Raw genomic sequence first — 21,513 nt, forward strand, 5'->3', positions numbered from 1 at the left:
CCTCCTCAAAGATCCTCTCTAGTTCTGTCAAGTTGGATGGTAAATGTTGGTGGACAGCCATTTTCAGATCTCTTCAGAGTTACTCAATTAGGTTTAAGTCAGGGCTCTGGCTGGGACATTCAAGAACAGTTACTGTGTTGTTTTGAAGCCACTCCTTCGTTATTGTAGCTGTGTGCTTAGGGTCATTGTCTTGTTGGAAGGTGAACCTTCGGCCCAGTTTGAGGTCTTGAGCACTCTGGAGAAGTTTTTCATCCAGGATCCCTGTACTTGGCGCATTCATCTTTTCCTCGCTTGCAACCTGTTGTACTGTCCCTGCAGCTGAAAAACACCCCCACAGCATGATGCTGCCACCACCATGCTTCACTGTTGGGACTGTATTTGACAGGTGATATTTTTCTCCACACATAGCGCTTAGAATTAAGGCCAAGTTCTATCTTGGTCTCATCAGACCAGATAATCTGATGTCTCACCATCTTGGAGACAATTCTTTGTTTTTCTGTCAGTATGGGTTGCTGTGTACATTAATGAGAAAAAAAAAACTAAAATTATTTTAGAAAATGGTTGCAATATAACAAAGAGTGACAAATTTAAGGGGGTCTTTCCGTACCCACTGTAATGTCATATGGTGCATTTTCCTAAAATCTTAAGTCCGCTTGTGCTAAAAGAGTAACCCTTGATGCGATGTACAGGAGCTTTGACGCCTATTGCGGATAGTGCTGGGCAAAAAACTCAAGTCCCTCTTCTCTTATATCAAAATTCTCTGCCGTTTCTCTTGAAACATTCTCGTTTTAGACTTCTAATTCATGACCGGTGTTTTGTTTTGCTCTACTTTTTACTCTTTCACTTGTGTAACGCTGACTGCCGGAAGCTAGCTAGTAGCTATTTTAGTCTATAGAGTTTTAAATATGTATATTTTTCTTACACAAACGCACCACTTTGCTTCAGTACTTATACTTGACGGTCAAGCCTAGTAAGTTTGGCATGTTGGTGTCCATCTTACTGGAAGAGACTTCAACGTGGCTTACAGTAAATGTAAATCAGGGACTGGCTTATGCCTCCACACTCTCTCTTACAAGTTTTTGACTGCTGTTTCCTGGCCATTCCACACAAACGACATCAGAATAAGGTTCACGTTTTTGTGTGCCAAGTTTACTTGTTTATGGCTGTTGCTCTGATTTTTCTCATTGTCTTCTACAGTTGTTAGATTAACAGCGTATGTTTTGCTGATTTTTCAATAAATATGGCTCAAAAGTTCCCTTCGATTTCAACCATTATCGTGCTGTCACCGCATATTAAGTATAAAACCAGACCAGCCTCTCTTGTAAAGGTTTGTCTGTTTTTAGAGTTGAGAATATATTACTCTCAAACAGCTTCTTTGGCATTTGCAAAGACTTATTCACTTGGAAGCTAATGCATAATTTGAAGGGATTTTCCAGAGGTAAATTGCTTTTGTGTCTGAAATATTGCAATTTTCTTCCCTTAAGTGATGTTATGAAAGTGTTGGAGCAATTGTGTCCCTCTGAATTAATGACAAAGAGTGACTATATTAGGACAGTTTTGACGTTTCCATCAAAAGCCAGCGTGGTTATTTAACAGCCCAAATCAATACAGACAGCCCACACAGCGAGTCCTCTCGAGTGGGAAATGCTCCAGGCGGCCATCACCCTGGAAAGTATTTAAATGGAGATCACATGCTGTTTAGGCATGTGCTGCAGAAAGTCCTCTTGGCTGGCGACAGACGCAACTGAGACAGAAAGATGTTTGTTGGCAGGTCAGAAGATGGATCTGAAGTCCCCATAGCAGGACCATTCAACACCTCTGCTTCTCCCAGCATGCACTCTGGGATAACCACCAGTGCCAGTCTGTCAGCATGCTGAAATCCAAGGATACTAATTCTGATGTTTTAAAACTGCACCACGCTGAAGCACAGCTATTGAGTTTTAATGGACCGTTTTGTTAATTTACAGAGTCTTTAAAAAACTGTATGTGTGTTCAGTCTTCAGCCTAGAGAAACAGAGGAACTCTATGGGCCTTGAATAGATTAGTTTTTATTAGTTTCTAGCCAGTTGATTTTGGTTTAGAGTTGGTCTGTTTTTTGTTTCATTTTTTATTTAAAAATACATAAAAATGCAATGCATATTAATCAAAAATACATGTTTTGTTAACGTACCAAAGCTGCATTTATTTGATCTCAATTACAGTAAAAAGAAAGACTAATATTGTAAAATATTATTATAGTTTAAAAATATATTTAAAATTAAATATAGTTTAATATGTTTAAAATTAAAATGCAATTCATACGAACACTAACACCATCTCTATATTGAGCATCTTTTTTTAAATTCACTTTTATATTAATTTCAATCTCCTAATATGATAAAAAATTAAAGAATGAAATTATTTAGCATCTTTCATGATTGTTTCTTATAAAAATTATAATCTATCAACAGTACATAGTCCGTAATTGTATATTATCTGTACCATATTATTCACCATATTTCTTTTTCTTGTCTTTATCAAGAATGCTTGTTTGTCATTGACCCTTAACTATGATGCTGACCAGGAGACCTAGCCTTTCAGTATAGTATTTATTTTTATTAAAGGTGATTGATTATATTATCTAGCTGCATGGTTAAGCTTGCTGTTTCAAACAGGTGAAGAAACCAGCATTCCACTCTGGAGACCTCAATCATGTGAACACAACATATTGCTGATGACTAGTTGAAGCAGTTAAAAAGTTAAGAGCAGGCTGACCTATCAGGCATAGGTCAGCTGAGTCATTATAGTGCACTATTTCCCGGCTCAACCTCACTGGCCAACCAAAATAAATACGATGAAATAGTGCAGAACGGCTCTTGCAGTCCAGTGGTACGTGCGGTATTTCCCAGAATGTACATGGAATGCTCTGCCAGGCTGTGTGCCCGGATCAGCCGGATTGATGCCCAATTGCTCGGTTTCTAAATGTACATGCATGTTTTTTTTCAATATATGAGTAAATAAAAGTCTGTTGTTAACTTAACTTTATGATAGGTTTTTTGTTTTACAATGTAAACTGCACACACTAACACCCCAAGCTGTCTTATCTAGTTATTTAAAAATGCACATTTTTGCTATGGGTTTGTGTAATTTATGTTGTAGAACAAAATAAAGTATCATGAAGATATGTTTGCCACAGGCTTTATTATCAAAAACCACATAGGAAAATCTCAAAGGAATCAGCAGAGATTTAGTCTTCCGGATTCTGACGCCATCCCTGCACCACTATATTTTTGAAAAGTAGACCGCACAGAGGTTATCATTGGACATGTCTTTAATTCTTTAGTCGTTCAATGTTTAAAATATTAATCTGGAGCACTAAATAATCAGAGTAAACATCACAGCAGCGTTTCAGTTATTAGAGTCGAATGAATGCGTCTATTTTGTGAAGGTTTCTATTGACGTCAAAAGGATGAAAAACCCAGATCAGATTCCTGTGGCTTCTGTATGTCTTTGTCACCCCTCTTTTCTGAGAGGAACTATTGTGTCTATTGTTGCTCATGGAATGAATTTGACTTGAGCCAGTGTTTCGAACTACACCAGCGGTTTTAAGCCATCTTTTACAGAGAAAAATGTGCGTGTCCCATGAGTCAGTCAGCAACGGGTTGCTGAGTTTCTTACTGTAACCATTCTGACCATCTATAGCAACACATTTCAAATAATTATTTAAAGATTTGTTTGAAAAATTAAATGTGTTTGTGAGAATTACAGATTGCATCCACAAAGTAAGGAATGAGGTATGCTTCGGTGTTGACTCTGACACACATCTTTTAATAGAATTGTGTACGTGAGAGTGAAAGCAGAGAAAAAGCATCCTTACTCAGGAAGGAAGTGCTCTCCAAATGAGGTCATTCATCACGTACATCTGCCTTCCAGTCCTGTCCACAAAATCCAACTCAGTGTCCCGTTGCAACATCTGGCCCAAGTCAAAACATCACCCATGTCCTTGTCCAGCACAGACCTCCTGCAGGAGGATTTCAGGAAGGAGAAGATTGCAAAGGGAGGGAAAGCATTAATTGCATCAGAAGAGTCAATGGATAATTTGGGATCATTACAAGTCAAGTTCAATCGACAGAAAACAAAAACAAAAAACAGATGAGTCGGTGAGTCACTTACAATGGAAGTAAATGTGGCCAGAAATGTGAAGTCTATAATTTTCATCAAAATGCGTAAATAATTTCTTTGTTAATTATTGTGTTTTATGTGAGCTTTAAAATTCGTATAATATTGTACATTCATGTTGGGGGTTTTGAATTACATTTTTGCAGCAATACTGTTAAAACAAGATGTAACTTTACACAGCTTTCATTTGGAATATGTTCCGGTGTACATTGTTTCTCATAGTTGTTTCATGACGCTAGAAATCCACATGCTGAATTGTTTAGTGAATTTGCGCCTCAGATAATAAAAGAATATCGAGGCCCCTGATGTGATTTGCTTTTGATGTTATGTTTTCTTCTATACACCACAGTGCTCTGAAAGTATTTCGCTGTAGTAACAAACTTTACAAACTCATGTGGGCTCCTTGTGTCACTTCCTCTGTATAAGAAGCAATGCTTTTGATATGATTAAGTTTACCTTCGGTTTGAGGAAGCTTTGATGAATTAAAGACAGAGAATATACAGTATACTGCTTTAAGCCAGCAACTGCTTTATATTCTTGGACGGACAGGATACAAACAGCTCTATTTTCATGTAATGAAAGAGAAACGCATTACATCTGTGTGTAGGAGTCATTAAGGGAGGGAAAATAACCCCTAACAATCAATATAACTATAATGATTCATATTTTACATCACTGATTTGGGAGTTTGTAATGTGTATTCTGAACAACCTGATTAATATTTGATGATTGCTGGGAGATGTATATCAGGTCAGATTTATGCTAGCAGTTAAAATGTTTGCTAACATCTATGAGCTGAAAGTCTTTATATGGTAGTTAGCAATTAGGTTCCTGGATTCAAGCGTATTTCTGGGAAATTCTTGGTTCCTCTAATGCGCTGTTTCTGTAGTGGTTTTAAGTCAATCGCTGTGGTTTTATCAGCAGTTTAGTATGATTTGAAAGGAAAGGCTATTATTTCTTGTCAAAGGCAGAGAAGATACTGTAAACTGTATGAATCAAGAATAGCTACGTAAGCTAATCATTTGCTAATTGTCACATTTTTCTCTAACCTGTGCTCCCAGTACACATTGCATTGAAGTCAAGAGATGAAATAGTTCTGAGAAATATAGAAATTTAATATATACATTCTTTTGTTGGTTTATAAGGGTCAGTGCTACTCTTTTGCCCAAACCTGAAATTTATACAACCACATTTAATGTGTTTGTTTGGGTAAAAATGTGGTCTGCCATAGGATGTGGTGGGATTTTCCCCCCCATTGGATGTTATTTGAAGGATTAGGTTTAACTTTCAGCAAAAAGTGCCCTGGTTTTCGTAAGCTAAGAAAAGCTGTTCGTTTGCCTCTGCCATGATCCAAACTCTGTATAGTCACTTGAGAGTAGGTGTCAAATAGCACTTTTTGCAGATTCTTCAGGATCAAGTAATTTTACATAAAGTCAATGGGTTCAATAATGATATCACAGTCTCTATAGGATTTAGCCACAGACGTTTAGAAAAGGATATTGAAAAATTAATAGAAAGAGGCTTTGATTTGGTGACCATTTGTCGCTTTGAAAAGTTCTATTTTTGCACACACACAAGTCGTGACCTTTATTTATATAGTAGTTAATACAATAAAGGTTGTTTCAAATCAGCTTTACAGTGATAACAGGAAAATACCAGCTGTTTTAGTAACAGTGTTCATTACTTTTTATAAAATCTTTACATCTGAGGATCTGTTAAGCATGCAGAGTTCAGTTTCTACTTCAGTAGCGTGAAGATATGCTTTATTAATGATTCTACATAAAATGTGTAAAAAAAGAAAAAAATTAAAATACTATATATTTGAATAAAACTGTAATTTTTGAAGTCCATAAAAGTGCATCTATCCCATCATATAACTGCTCCGCACAGCTCTGGGGGGTTAATAAAGGCCTTCGGAAGCAAAGTGGTGCGTTTGTGTAAGAAAAATATCCATATTAAAAACTTTATAGACTAAAATAACTAACATCCAGCGGTCAACGGCAAGTTGACTAAATAGTAACCCCTGACGCGATGTACAGGAGCATTGGAAGCTTTGAAGCCTCTCGCAGATAGTGCTGGGCAACAAACTCAAGCCACTTATATCGAAATCCTCCACCAATTCTCTTTAAAAATGCACTTTTTTTAAAGACCCTATTGCTGGTTCACCACTGTTTCTACCTTGTACCACTTTTGATAGATACTGACCACTGCAGTGCAGGAAGATCCCACAAGAGCTGCAGTTTTGGAGATGCTCTGACCCTGGTTGTCTAACCATCTCAATTTTGCCCTTGTCAAAGTCGATTAAATCCTTACGCTTGCCCATTTTTTTCGTGCTTCTAACACATCAACTTTGAGGATAAAATGTTACACTTGCTGCCTATATCCCACCCACTAACAGTGTGCCGTGATGAAGAGATGAGATGAAGATATATTCACGTGTGTTACGTGTAAAATGTTAGGCCTTTATAGGTGCATATATTAAGCAAAAACACAGATAAGTCAGTTTGTGTATTTGTTTACTCATTTCAAAGGCACACTCCATCAACTCCATCAATTTTCTGTTTGTTCCATTTGTTTGCCTGTGCTGGTTAAAGATAGCAGCTATAGGAAATGCTTTTTATCATCAGTATTGACCGGCAGGGCACTAACAGCAGCCACACATCCACTAGAGTTAAGTTGATAGAGTAGGACTGTAATGTTACTCTGCTGTTCTAGTGACCCCAATTTAAAATTGAACATCATTTGTGTTAGCAGCCCAGATCTGACCACCCAATCCCACATCTTCTGGGTTTTTTTTAAATTAAAAACATTCCTATAGGAATACAAATTGCTCTGCTTTGAAAGGGGAACTTTTCTTCTGTCTAAAAGGTGCTTCATTTATAGTACCTTTTAGAGGTTGCCATCATGGGATCATTTTATGTATTTATAATTTTTTGTTTTAAGTGAAGTTACTCTGGGTTCGGGCAAAAATCCGAGCCCGGAGCCCTCCCCTGAACAGCACGCCAAATACGCATAATCTTTACTCTATTTAATTGATGTAAGTGTGAACTCGTGAATTCTGTTTTAACATCAATTCAATTGTATAACTTAAACGGCTTGTAAAAGTACTTTGAAATAACCTGTTAAACATGAAAGTCTATTACGCAAAATGCATTTAAGGCATTTCCCCTTATGTAGAACCTTTTTGGCATAAATGGTTCTTTAAATTGAGTCAAGAACCCTTTTATAATGAGAGTGTTCCCTATGCTACAAACCAGGAAAATAGGAGCATTTGCATCCTCTGGTGGAGAATCTGGGGCATACACCTCTCACATTTTATATTTTTAAGCTAACTGAAGCATTCTGTGACAGGCCACTATGAATTACTTTGTAAGTGTTCAAACTGTATATGCAGTGCTAAAAGCGATTTTAATGTTAAAAAGGTGCAATGAAAATATATGTCTCAGCTGTGCATTTACACTGAGTCCCATGATGACAAAAGCAGCTGTAGTTTTACTCTGATGTGACTGCAGTCTCAGCAGTGCATCATCATGTCACAACAACCAGATGGAAATGCGGATTATCTTGGCGTGTGTCTTATGTAAGTGAGGTTGCGCGTGTGTGCATTGTTCACCCATATCTGTGCATTTATGTGTGTTTGAGCTGTTTATTTGACCCTGTTTGATCCCACAGCTGGCTGGCAAAGGGAGCGGCGGCAGACATGGCCGAAGCTGAGGACGAGAGCTGGAGCAGCAGCCTGCAGAGGAAGAAACCGCCCTGGCTCCGACTGCACATCCCCACTGCCCCGAACCCTGCGGAGGAACACAATAACTTTGTCCAGGTGGATATTTGATGCCACAATTTGTGCAACATCAAAGACATTTTTTACTTGATTTACTTGATACATTTTTAAAACTTGATTTTTAAAAGTTGTGTTTCCATGAGATAAAAAATAATTCAAATTTTTTACTATTCACCCATCCTACAGCCCGTCATGCGTAATAGCTTGTACCTGCGGAGTGCCAGTGTGCCCACTGAAAACATTCAGCTCAGATGCCCTCCGGTTGACCCCAATGCCTGCCGCAGACCCTCAGTCCTGCGCAAACCCTCCATCTCCCAGACCATCAAGAGGTAAGATTACACAAACACACATACACCACCGTTTAAAAGTTTGGGGTCAGTAAAAAATTTTTTGGAATGAAAAAGACATTTTCATTCAGCAAGGATGCATTCAACTGATCTAAAGGGGTAGCAAAGACATTTGTATTGTTACAGAAGATTTCTATTTCAAATAAATGCTGTTCCTTTCAACTTTAAACTAAAGAAAAATGTTTCATGGTTGCTACAAAAATACTAAGCAGCACAACTGTTTTCAACATTGATAATAATAAGAAATGTTTCTTGCGCATCAAATGAGAATATTGGAATGATTTCTGAAGGATCCACTGGAGTAAAGGCTGCTGAAAATTCAGCTTTGCCATCACAGGAATAAATTACATTTTTAAAATATATTATAATTTTTTTTAAAATAATATTTCACAATATTTTTTGCTTTTACTGCATTTTAGATGCATTTAAATGCAGCCTTGGTGAGTCTAAGAGACTTCTTTCAAAACATAAAACAAATCGTAACAACCCCACCCTTTGAACAGTACTGTAGAATTTCACTAAATTAAACTAAATTTAAAACTCACTTACAGTGGTTGGACAAACTGATTGTCCGGTCCCAAACTTCAGTTGCTATCCATCGAGCCAATGTTTTCCTAGTGGCGCAAAAGGCACAGCATTTACATTTTACTGACTTAAAGGGTTATCACTCAAAAATGAAATGTATGTTATAAATGATTCGTTCCACAAACATAGAACCTCTGTTCATCTTCGGAACACAGGCTAAGATATTTAATATTTAGTCCGAGAGTGTATGAAAGTGAATGCACACTATACTTTCCATGTCCAGAAAGGGAATAAAGTCAATGTCAAAGTACTAGTCCATATGTGACATCAGTTAGTTAGTTAGTTAGTTAGAATCTCTTGAAGTATCGAAAATACATTTTGGTCCAAAAATCACAAAAACTATGACTTTATTCAGCATTGTCTTCTCTTCCGCGTTTGTTTTCAATCCTCAAATAAAGATTCAAATGGTCAAAAGAGAAGACAATGCTGAATAAAGTCGTAGTTTTTGTTATTTTTGGACCAAAATGTATTTTTGATGCTTCAAGAGATTCTAGTTAACTAACTAATGTCACATATGGATTACTTTGGTGATCTTTTTATTCCCTTTCTGGAAATGGACAGTATAGTGTGTCTTACGGGTGTGGAACGACACTAAGGTGAGTCATTAATGACATCAGTTTCATTTTTGGGTGAAAAAACCCTTTAAATGTCTTGGTAGTAGGAACAGAAATGCAACAATGAAAAATAATTGTATTTACTGTTCTTTTGTACTTTATAATTGTCTTTGATGTGTACCATTCTGTATAGTTGTGTCCTGTGTGGTGCTGAGTTGTGTTAATTTGCCTGTAGGGATGTAAAAAGTTATTTGAAAAGTAATTTATCTTTCGATGCTGAACAAAAAGATACACTCATGCAAACCCACATATAATGGTGAAAAATGTGCATTGGCATAATGCTGGCTGGCATTGTAGCAAAACTGATTACGTAGTGTTCACAGCCTTGTTTGTTTTATTGTCATATTTGATTTGCTCAGCTTGTTTTAATGCTGTGGTACACTCACTATATGTCATTGTGCATTGCTGTTTGAAGAAAAGGTCAGGAGTAAAATATTTGTGGCCACCGTTGTCCCATTTCATTTCCATGGGGGAAAAATGTTTCTGAAAACAATGCACAACTTGTTTCTAAAATGTATTATTTTTTAGTAGGTATACTGTCTTTAATAATTCATTAGCCTTTTGGCTTCCTGGAAAATCTTGAGCTTTTAGCTAAATTATAGCTAGCCCAAGCTGATCCGCCGGTCGCTGTGAATGAATAGCAAAAAACAGTTTGACCACCTTAATGTGGTATGCTAGTTAGCTAATTAGCTAACCAGCTAATTAGGATTAATGACTCCCCTGAGACCAGTTAGAAACATGTTCCAAAACAATTAATTAGATTTTTCAGGCAGAGGCATTATAGTCTCTGATTTAATCACATATAATCTAATTTATGGCATCTGTTATCACAACTTAAACAGATGCATAGTTGTGAGATTCGGTAACGCTTTAGATTACAGCCCGAAAAGTACTGCGTAAGTCAAGCGAATATACAGCTTAACTTTTGGTAATTATAGTGTAACTATAAAGTATGTATGTGTAGGTATAAGGGAACAATATGTAATATTTGGGGAATAAAGGGGTAACTATCAGAAAAATGTACAAATCATTTATACCGTAAGTATTTTTTAAATAAGGGTTTTGCTATTCTGGATAATGTATTTAAAGAAAATAAAGTACACCCAGAAATTTCCTCACTGTTTAATTAATTTGAATGAATTATTTGTTTAAATAATGGTCTTGAAAAAATTATTCAATGACTCACAAATAAATTCTTCACTTAATTGTTTCATTACTGTATGAATCGCTGTTTTTGAACAAATCTCTTGAATTTATGATCAATGATATCAACAAGTAGCCTAGAAATCTAGACGCACACTAGCGGCAAAAAATCGAATCTGCCGTAAGTATCGTCTAGCAACTCTCAATACACTTCTGAGCTGTAAACGCCAAACTCTGGTCAGGCCAATCACATTGTGTATAGAGTCGGTGGGCGGGGATTAACATAATGACGGCCTAGTTGCGCTTGTGTGCTTCTAATAAACACAGAAACTAGCGAACGACGGTCTTTCGCATCAGCTTTGACCGCGACTCTGGAAGACTTGGGGTTAAGATTTTCTCTGAGAAAAGAACATAGAACGGCACTGAAGTCATTCTTAAAAAGGGAAGATGTGTTCGGAGTTTTGCCGACCGGATACAGCGAATTGTTAATCTACTAGCTCCGCTTCACCTTCGTTGCTCTGGTTGGTTGTAGTGCTATCCAATTGCGTGCACGCCGTGTAGAGGGAGTTTGAAAGACAACCGTTCATCCCGCCCCTCGGATTGAGCCCTGTCAATGGTGAGTTTCCAGACCAAACATCTTAATGTGGGTCTGGCTTGTCAGGCTAATCAACAGGCGGTTTCACACATCAATACCGTGGCCTGGATGCCAGACGAACTTAGCCCCTCCCACAACAACTCCCTTAGCCCCTTGAGTTTGTTAAGTTCAGTCTGGACATGATCCATTGTGGAGTAACTATGCCCGAACAGGAGCTGTTCGGACCAATCAAATTGTCAGGGTGGGCTTTATACGATGATGGGCAGATGATAAAACAGTAACGTAAGCATTCACATCACCAAAGAGCACATAGGTTGAATTCATTCTAATCCTTAAATGGAGAACTTGTTCATATATGCATTCATCTTTTCCCTTTCTCTCAAAAATGATTATTGTGTTGGCAAGTACTCCGTGTATCCTTAAATTCTTTTTACAACACCGGCAAAGATCTTTAACAGTCATCATCTTCTTCTACTACTTCCAGTGTGCGCACAGTTGAGTTCTGTTGACAGCTATGCATTAGTGATGTGTCGTTCATGAAAGATTCGTTCTTTTTGAACTAATCATAAATATTACTCGGAAACCACGAGTTGTCTCAGAGAGCGATTCATTGATTTTGTATTGACCGTGCATGCACTACATGCCATCGGTTCTGTACATTATCTTCTGCATTCAGCCTATGGGGCTGTGAGTTGGTGAGTTGGTGAACGAATGACTCGAACCCGAAGACTCGAGAGGTGAACTAATCAATTCTGTTTTCGGGACTGCATGTATTGCATATGGGGCTGTCCCAGCCCCGATCAGACACTGATGATGGAATAACGATATCGACTCAAACCCGAAGACTGGAGAGGTGTACTAATCTTTTCAGGAAACAGATGTGATTAAAGGTGAAGTGACAAGAGAAAGAACTACTCGAATTCGAAGGGGAGGTTAACTAACAGACTTTATTGCCTGAAGACAAGCAATTCATGAATAATTTCTTTCTTAAAGGGTTACTTCAGCGATTAGCATATGGCTTTGTATCAGTAGAAACCCTGGAGTATATTCGAATGATCGTGCTTCTCCCCCCCCCCCCCCCCCCCATATCCCCCTGAGACGAGAGATTTATGCATTTTATTTCTGGAAAAATTCCTCCCATGACGCAAATATCGTCAATTTGCGCCATCGGAGGAATTGTTGGCCAGAGGCTAAAGACTACTGCCAGCAGAGGGAGCCATTTCCGCATGTTTTCAACTCGCGCGTGGGGGATGGGAGATCGCACAGCACTCAGCAGCTGCAGCCTCAGGCATTCATATTTAAACGGTGCGGCCAGCAGAGCAAAGTAAGTCTTTCAACTTCTCAAACTAATTCCTATGAAAGTTTAGCTTTCAAAGGCATGAACTGAAAACGCGCCAGACTGAACATGCACTGTGAATTTATACCGCGGACGCGTTTACCTCAGTTCTCATCACAAGCTCATCCATGACTGTCAATATATCTGACTCCTGCAGCGTTTTGGGCTGTGAGACTCCCTCAGCGGCTAAATCACATATTAAACAGACACGTTCAGTTTTTACTGTTCTCTAACTGAACTGATTTTATGAAAATAAATGGGTCGTGGTGGGATAGTGATCAGTGATTCAGTAATCTAGTAGCGGTGGCTTTGGGAGTGGTCTCGTAGGGCAGCGAGGCATTCTGGGAATTGTTTTCTTTCATCCCCATGAGACAAAAATATGTTTTCTTACGTCTTTATACATCTTTTCTCAGTCTAGAAAGCATTAAATAAAAAAATAATTTCACATTTCTACGACATTAATGACCAAGTTTAAATGGGTCATTTTCCCAGTGCTGAAGTACTCCTTTAAAGTCCCAGGGAACCGGATGAAGCAACAAAAGTTTTCTTCAGTGTTTTGACGTATTTCCAAGTGAAACGGAATATTGAACAGAGGGCAGGGTATTATCTCAGCGCTCCTCCTCTCCATCTCTTGCTCTTTGCAGACTAACGTTTGGAGTGGTTAAAGATTTTCAAACCCAAGCTGTCAAACTGCCGTCATTGGAAAGGGAACACCATTCCAGACTGGAAGTAACTTTTCAGATTTCAGATTTTTTTTTTCTGTTCATTAACTTCATGTTCTGTTCTGTTCTAGACTGGGTAAACCCAGCCTGATCTGTCGGCGATTTGATTTTGCCCGGCAACTCAGTCTGGAAACACGTACATTAATTTCTACTGCTTCTGTTACACTTTTGTGGGAACCAATCACAGACTGGCTTATTCACCTGCCACGCTATTGGTGGGTTTAACACGATGACAGATAGAGAAACAACTGGTCGTTGCCCGTTGATCATGTCTCTTGTGGTCTGATTGGTTGAAGGAGTATCCAATTGCGTACAGAGTTATTTGAATAATGCCAGTTGATCACGCCTCTTGTGCAGTAGAAAATACAGAGCAGACTCAAGGTATCAAATTGAAATTGAGCTTGCTCTGGTGATAGCCAGATAGACAGGTTATTTGCGTTAGCACAGATTAATTGACCTGAGACGCGGTTGCGCGCCTTGCCATTTTAAAATGGTTTTATGAGCACCTAAAGCACATGCACAGAAGCCAGCTGTCCTAACGTGTGTACTACTAAACGTAATCTTTAGCGTCTACTGCATTTATTTTAAAGCATCAAAAAAACACAAGTTTCACATAAACAGGTGGTTTTGTCTTAAGTAAATGTAAACATCTGCTATACCAGCCTTAATATAAGAATCAGTGGAGTAATACAGTGAAGAATATGCAGTTGTAATTTTTGATGTGATTATTCCATTTCTTTCTTGAATGCTGCTTTTAGGCATATCTATACTTTACCTTTATTTAATTTGCATCTTTCTTTTACAATTTTATTGTATTGTTTATTTTTTGTATGCTGATGTTAGCATTGCTTTCTGCAATAAAATAATCAAGCTTGAATCAAGGAAAACAATTAAAAATAAATGTTAGTTACAAAGGTGGATGTGTGAAATAGCTAGTGCAAGAATATGTAGTATTACATAGTCTTGCACTATATATATACGTCTTTCCTGTAGCTCAATGAGTAGAGCATGGCGCTAGCAACGCCAAGGTCATGGGTTTGATTCCCAGGGAAAGCAAGACTTGACAAAAATGTAAAATGTGTACCTTGAATAAAATGGAAGTTGCTTTGGATAAGAGTGTCTGCCAAATGCATAAATGTAAATATATATATTTACAGGACATTTCCGATAACAGGACATTTCCAAAATACCGGTATATATATATATATATATATATATATATATATATATATATATATATATATATATATATATATATATATATATATATATATATATATATATATATATATATATATATATATATATATACCGGTATTTTGGAAATGTCCTGTTACCGACAATTTACCAGTAAAGACTGAATGTGTAAAAGGAGGCTATTGTTAACAGTCAATCGTTGTCCGTCGCAACCTATTAAAAAATCGCTAACGTATAAAAAAGAAAAATTCCTAAATCTTTGACAAAATCATAACGAAGAATTCAAATCTGTGTTTGTGCTACCGCTGACCACAAATCAGAAAGCAGTCATGATGAAACAGCTTCACTAATCAACTTTTGATGATTGCTAGAAATTATTAAGTTCCTTTAATTAAATGTAGTTTGCTGGTTGAATATAATTTCATTAGAAGTTGTCATAACTCAAAAACTGTTGCGTTAGTTCTTTTTAGAGTAACTAAAATGCACCATTAAAGACAGTACAGGTACTAATAAAGAAATAAACCTAAGATTGTGTTTTGTATCTGTCTTCTGTGCTTATTCTTTTGAAATCTCTGACTGCTCCCTAGACTCTCCTGGGTCAGTAACCAGTGCTGTTTAACTTAATGGCTTGCAATGTTTTATCTTCCTAGGGCTGAAATCCTCCACTGTGAGAAGACAATAGTAAATCAAATGAATGCATTTAAAATAGTCTTGACTGCATGTGTGCATCTTTTCGGCATTTGCTCTTATGCTCATTTTGTCTGTCCTCTTTTTTAACCTCCTTCCTGCTTTTCTACTGCAATTAATTTAAATGCATTTTTTTTAATCTCTGCTTTTCTTCTGTAACTAAACTTGTTGCTTTTCTATCTTTTCTCTTCCCCTGTTTTCTCATCTGCCTTTCCTGATCCTCCTCACTTCATCCCCTCCAGTCCCACAGGGAAGAGGGTACGCTTTGAGCAGATGAGCACCGTCCTGGTTAAAGGCCAGTGTTTCTCACGTCTGGAACCCCCCAGACGGCAGTCACTGCCCCAAATCGTCCTCAGGTACCGTGGAACCAATATGGACCCACTAAAGTGGAATATTATTTATAGTCAGATAAATGGTCATTTAAGTTTGTAGGTGTATTGTAGTTTAAAGGAACACTTCACCGTTTTTAGAAATAGGGCTTATTCAACTTCTTTCCTATATTTAGATATGTGGGCAAATGCATTTTTGTCTTAGTGAGTGCATTGTTTTAGTTTGGCAGGGTCGGTGCTAGCTTAGCTTAGCATAATGAATGGAATCCAATTTTGCCAGCTAGCATGTCCCAAGTAAAAGTGATTAAAAAAAATTTGTATGCTGATATTGATATACAGATGTTTTTTATATACAGATATTGACTTGGGACTATATTATGGGGAAGCACAGGCAAAGCACTGCTACGCAGAGATATCACAGCTCTCATCCTCACGTCCTCACGTCCTCCGGCTGGTGAGCGATCTGAATGTGTTGCGTGATATCTCTGCACCCAAGTAGCAGTGCTTCGCCTGTGCTTCCCCATAATATAGTCCCAAGTCAATATCTACCTAGGAAATCGCCTAGTCTTAATCTGCGTCAATATTTGTACTCATTGTAAATACGCAGGCCACAAGAAGTAATTAAGTGTTTTTTTTTAATCACTTTTACTTGGGACATGCTAGCTGGCAACATAGGATTCCATTCATTATGCTAAGCTAAGCTAGCACCGACCCTGCCAAACTAAAAGAATGCATGCACTGAGACAAAAACGCATTTGCCCACATATCTAAATGTAGGAAAGAAGTTGAATAAGCCATATTTCTAAAAACGGTGGAATGTTCCTTTAAGTGTGTAACTTCAAAATATGTTGTTTTTGCAAATTAATTGTTTAGATGAGGTGGGTGGCATTTTTTATTGTCTTTTAAAACTGAAATATAATCTGGATTTCATCAGTATTTTGAAACATTCAAGACTTTAAATCCATTTCGCCCACACTAAGTTTAAAATGAATCATATAAAATAGCATAGCCCCTCCGACTCTTATTTGCCACTCCCTGATCATCCATAATACTTAATTTTGGCTTTGAAAGACTGTCAGAACACACATACCGACTCCTACACAACCTTGAAAAAGAGCTCCTTTCTTCCTCTACACAAAAACAGGAGTGCATCAAAGCCTTCACATCTGTGTCTATGGGTTTGGCTGTGTTTTAAGATAATCAGCTGATAGTGTATTGACTCTTGAGTCCACCATGTGTCTACCATCAAAGGAATATCTGAGCTGTGGGAGAAGAACATGTCACGGCAGAAAGTGTTATTCACAATGCTGAAAAAAAATTGCTTATGTGGGCCTCTTTTGGCTATTTTCAACACTGCCGCTGATTGTGACTCATGCTTTATTAATGTAAACTTTGTTTTGCACAAGTTTCTGGAGAGTAGGGTGGAAGTTGTCTTGTATTATTAGTGATTAATTTGGGAAAAATGAATAATCATAGCTATTTTATTAAATTGACACTAGTTTCTACCAGTTTGAGATATTATTTTAATGTTTCTAATAGTAGCGGGTAGAAAAAGAAATGCTGTTATCTTAAATATATGCATTTATTTGATAAAAAAATACAGATAAAAACAACACAGTAATATTGTGAAATACTATTACATGTGTTTAATGGTTTTTTGTAACTGTAACTTATTCCTGTGATGAAAAATCTTTATTTTCACCATCATTACTCCAGTCTTCAGTGTCACATGATCCTTCAGAGATCATTCTAACAAGCTGATTTGAATTGTTTTTTTGCTGCTTAATATTTTTGTGGAACCCCTGTATAGGAAGTTCACATGCAAGAATAGCATAAACTTGAAATAGAAAGCTTTTGAAGCATGTCTTCACTGTCACTTTTGATCAAACAAATGCATCCATGTAGCCTGACAAGCCAGACCCACATCAAGATGTTTGGTCTGGAAACTCACCATTGACAGGGCTCAATCCGAGGGGCGGGATAAACGGTTGTCTTTCAAACTCCCTCTGCACGTGATAGGATAGCGCTACAACCAACCAGAGCAATGAAGGTGAAGCAGAGCTAGTTGACAGATTTAACATTCGCTGTATCCGGTCGGCAAAACTCCGAACACATCTTCCCTTTTTAAGAATGACTTCAGTGCCGTTCTTTGTTCTTTTCTCAGAGAGAAAAGCTTAAGTCACAGTAACGGTCAAAGCTGATTCGAAAGACCGCCGTTTGCCAGCTTCTGTGTTTACTAGAAGCACGCAAACGCAACTCTGCCTTCATTATGTTAAACCCCGCCCACTGACTCTATACATGATGTGATTGACCCGACCAGAGTTTGGTTTTTACAGCTCAGAAGGTATTGAGAGTTGCTAAACGACACTCGTGGCAGATTTGATTTGCTGCCGCTAGGGTGCGTCTAGATTTCTAGGCAAGCATCCATTTAAATAAAATAATTTATTTTTAAAAAGCTTGCTAACGGCAAACTTTTGAATGGAAATGTATATCTATTATAATTTGATTTAAAGAAAATACAAATTAATATTTATTTATTTAGCCAATAAATTAAAAGCAATATACACGAAACATTATTTAATTTAGGAAAAATAGGCCTACACTATATTGCCAAAGGTTTTGGGATGTCTGCCTTTACATGCCCATGAATTTGAATTACATCCCATTCTTAATCTGTAAGGTTTAATATAGAGTTGGCCCACTCTTTGCAGCTATAACAGCTTCAACTCTTCTGGGAAGGCTTTCCCCAAGGTTTAGGAGTGTGTTTATTAGAATTTTTGACTATTCTTCTAGAAGCGCATTTGTAAGGTCAGGCACTGATGTTGGACGAGAAGGCCTGGCTCCCAGTCTCTGCTCTAATTCATTCCAAAGGTGTTCTGTCTGGTTGAGGTCAGGACTCGTGCAGGCCAGTCAAGATCCTCCACACTCGCTCATCCATGTATTTATAGACCTTACTTTGTGCACTAGTGTGCAGTCATGCTGGAACAGGAAGGGGCCGTGCCCAAACTGTTGCCCAAACTCCACAAAGTTGGGAGCATGAAATTGTCTAAAAAGTCTTGGTATCCTGAAGCATTAAGAGTTTCTTTTACTGGAACTAAAGGGCCAAGCCCAACCCCCAAAAAACAACCCCACACCATAACCCCCCTCCACCAAACTTTACACTGTGCACTTCAGCATGCACTGACCCCGCTCTATGTTTGACAGTTGACCGTGTAATATTAAGTAGTGAGGAAATTTCATGAATGTACTTATTGCACAGGTGGCAATCTATCACGGTAACATGCTAAATTTCTCTGAGCCTCTGAGAGTGACCCATTCTTTCACAAATGTTTTTAGAAGCAGTCTGCATTAGGTGCTAGGTACTAGGTGCTTGATTTTATACACCTGTGGCCATGGAAGTGATTGCAACACCTGAATTCAATGATTTGGAGGGGTGTCCCAATACTTTTGTCAATATTGTGTATCTTGTCTTTATTATACAATCTTAATTGTATCTAATAGTGGGTCTTTATACATGAAGATATATAGCTGCCTTTATATTTTATGAATTAGATCATCATATATTTAGTGCTCTCGGGCGTCAACTTGTTTGAGAACCCCTACATAACAATAAAAATAACATTTATTTGTTTAACGCTTTTCTTATATCGTCTTAAAGCAGCTTTACAGAAAATGCATTACAAGTTACCACAGGTGACTGTGTCCAAGTAATATATTACAGAAATATAAGTATACAAATCACACAGTTAGCTAACAATGTATTAAATTAAGGGAGAAACAATGAGCTCATTAAAGTAATGAATACAAGTAGTAAACATAATGATTAGAATATATAGAACGTTTAGCATTGGTGCATGTTGATTCAGAGTTAGCGTCATCAAAAGTCCTATAACAGAGTGTAATTGTACCAGACTCCTCCCCTCTGCCACTTACAAATCTATCCACAAGTTAATTGATTAACTGTCCAGACTGATAACTGTTAAAGCCCACTGATGTGCACTGGGCTTATAGTGGGAATTGCATGTTAAATTGTGATGGGTGGTGAATGTTTCATTTCCTTCACCTTAGAAATGTGCTATCTCTACCCTTACAGATGAGGATTATGTACAATTCAGCATTATTGCTTGAGGCATGTATGTGTGAGCGTGTGTTGTGTGTATGTGTGGTCATGATTGAATTATGCAAACTGAGTCTTTTAGCCCTATAGTTCTCACACTTGCCTCATGTTTCGGCATGCCCCCCTCCTCCCACCCCATCTCTCTCTCTTTTAGTCAGATGAGCTGGTATTTTACTGGATGTTTACACACACTCCTCAAACACTATCTGAGTAGGCGGCAAGAGTAAAGTGTAGTTGCTGTCGGGATACAAGTGAATCACTGCTGTATGGTCTCAGACACATTGAGGATCTGTTTAAGTGTTTAAGCGAGTCTTGATCCTTTGGATTGAAGCAGATTTTCTGCTTGAGCTCAAGGAAATGTCTTATTTGCCTCTCTGACTTCATGTGATGTAGAGGGTAGAAGGAAGGAAAAGCCAATATTTCACTCAGTGTGAAGGCTTCTGTTCCTCCTTTACCTCAGACATGACCTTCCTTGCCTCCTGGGATGAGTTAGACAGGTAGGTCAATGGAGCGTTTCTTTATGTTGCGCCGTGTCTTTAAGATTGAGGAACTTCTTATTGTGTATTTGTATCAAATATTTTAGCTTTTGGATATTTTTCTTTAACCTTATTTTTGAAGTGTCTTCAAAAGTCTTCATTGGTAGGGTTGTTAGTTGGTTTTATTATGGTCTGCTTTGGTTCATAGATCATCTTTATGTGTTTGGTTTTTTGGTTTTTGTCATAGGTTTATGTTTCCCACATAGTTTGCTAGTTTCATGGAATAAAGATTGTGCTCCCTTTTGTTCATTAATAAATAAAAGCATTAAAAATGCTTTTAAAATACAGCCTAAATCTCAATAAATTGTAAGATTTCTCTGAAAATAAGTCATTATCATGTGCCATTATTTCATTTAGCATCTGAAGTAAATTAATGCTTGTTTAAAAACGGTTATTTTTAATTGAAGACATGACAACTAGTTGTGTGTGTGTTTACAGTAGAGGGGTTTGTTCAGTTTTTCAGTGGATAGCAGAACAGTTTATCAAGTTATTTGCTTGTATCTCATGGTTGATTTGAAACAAATCTTTCTCAAATCATTCCTCCAAAAGAGGGGGACATTACGGTGATGACTCCCCCTGTGCTGCCTTAAAAGGCCTCCCCTCAGCTGGCCTTCCTTGTAATGATGCACAGCCGACTCTGTTATTACTATGTGGCCTTTACTCTAAACACTGCTGATCTCCACACTATACTACCAGCATTTGTACACACTTCAAACACTTAAAGAAAAAAACAGACATATAGACTCAGTCCTAGGTTGTGTTTCAGAGGGAGACACACTAAGCCCCGTTTCCACCACAGGAACTTTACCCAGGAACCAGGAACTTTGGGTGGTACTCGGTGTGTTTCAACCGCAGGAAGCAGGGTCTAAATGAAGTTCCGGGTAAATATTTCCCCCTCCAAATGGCCCTGCTCGCGAGATAGTACTTCTTCAAAGTTCAGGAACTTTCGAGGGCGGGACTTGGGCGCTGAACATGCTGATTGGTTTAGCTCACGCAGTATTTTATTTCAACCAGCATTTTTAAAAGTCTTTTGCGAGGTTCGGTCTACGTTCAGTAAATATCAGTATGCTTTCCGTCTGATGGCGCGCGTTCGTCTCAGCCATCTCACGTGCAATGTCTGTAATAGCTGATAATAATATACATTGTCATTTTAAATCTAGCTTTACACGCTTTCTGAATATGATGCATTCTGCGGAATCTGCATATTAGTGCTCTTTTCTGTTGTTGTTAATTACCTCTTTAGTAAACCCTTTCATACTTGTTATTAAAAAAAAAATGTTCACCATGTAAACGACTTGACCAATTACTTTTAAGTGTGCATCCTTACATGACGTGACAGCGCGCGCCGCGCTCATGTTGACAAGAG

General features: G+C 37.9%; 1 protein-coding gene across 2 annotated transcripts in view; it reads left to right on the forward strand.

Annotated features, from left to right (window-relative positions):
* rhbdf1b (rhomboid 5 homolog 1b (Drosophila)) overlaps positions 1 to 21,513 on the forward strand; it is a 55,924-nt gene that overhangs the window by 18,177 nt on the left and 16,234 nt on the right. Inside the window, exons 2-4 of one of the 2 annotated variants that reach the window (XM_067430040.1) lie at positions 7,831 to 7,978; positions 8,126 to 8,268; positions 15,408 to 15,521. In XM_067430040.1, coding sequence (XP_067286141.1) covers positions 7,859 to 7,978; positions 8,126 to 8,268; positions 15,408 to 15,521 — 377 coding nt within the window. In that variant the 5' untranslated portion in view covers positions 7,831 to 7,858. The remainder of the gene's footprint in view (positions 1 to 7,830; positions 7,979 to 8,125; positions 8,269 to 15,407; positions 15,522 to 21,513) is intronic. The other variant, XM_067430041.1, reaches the window with a different exon arrangement.

The sequence above is a fragment of the Pseudorasbora parva genome, chromosome 21, assembly GCF_024679245.1.
Source record: "Pseudorasbora parva isolate DD20220531a chromosome 21, ASM2467924v1, whole genome shotgun sequence".
Taxonomy (NCBI): Eukaryota; Metazoa; Chordata; class Actinopteri; order Cypriniformes; family Gobionidae; genus Pseudorasbora; species Pseudorasbora parva.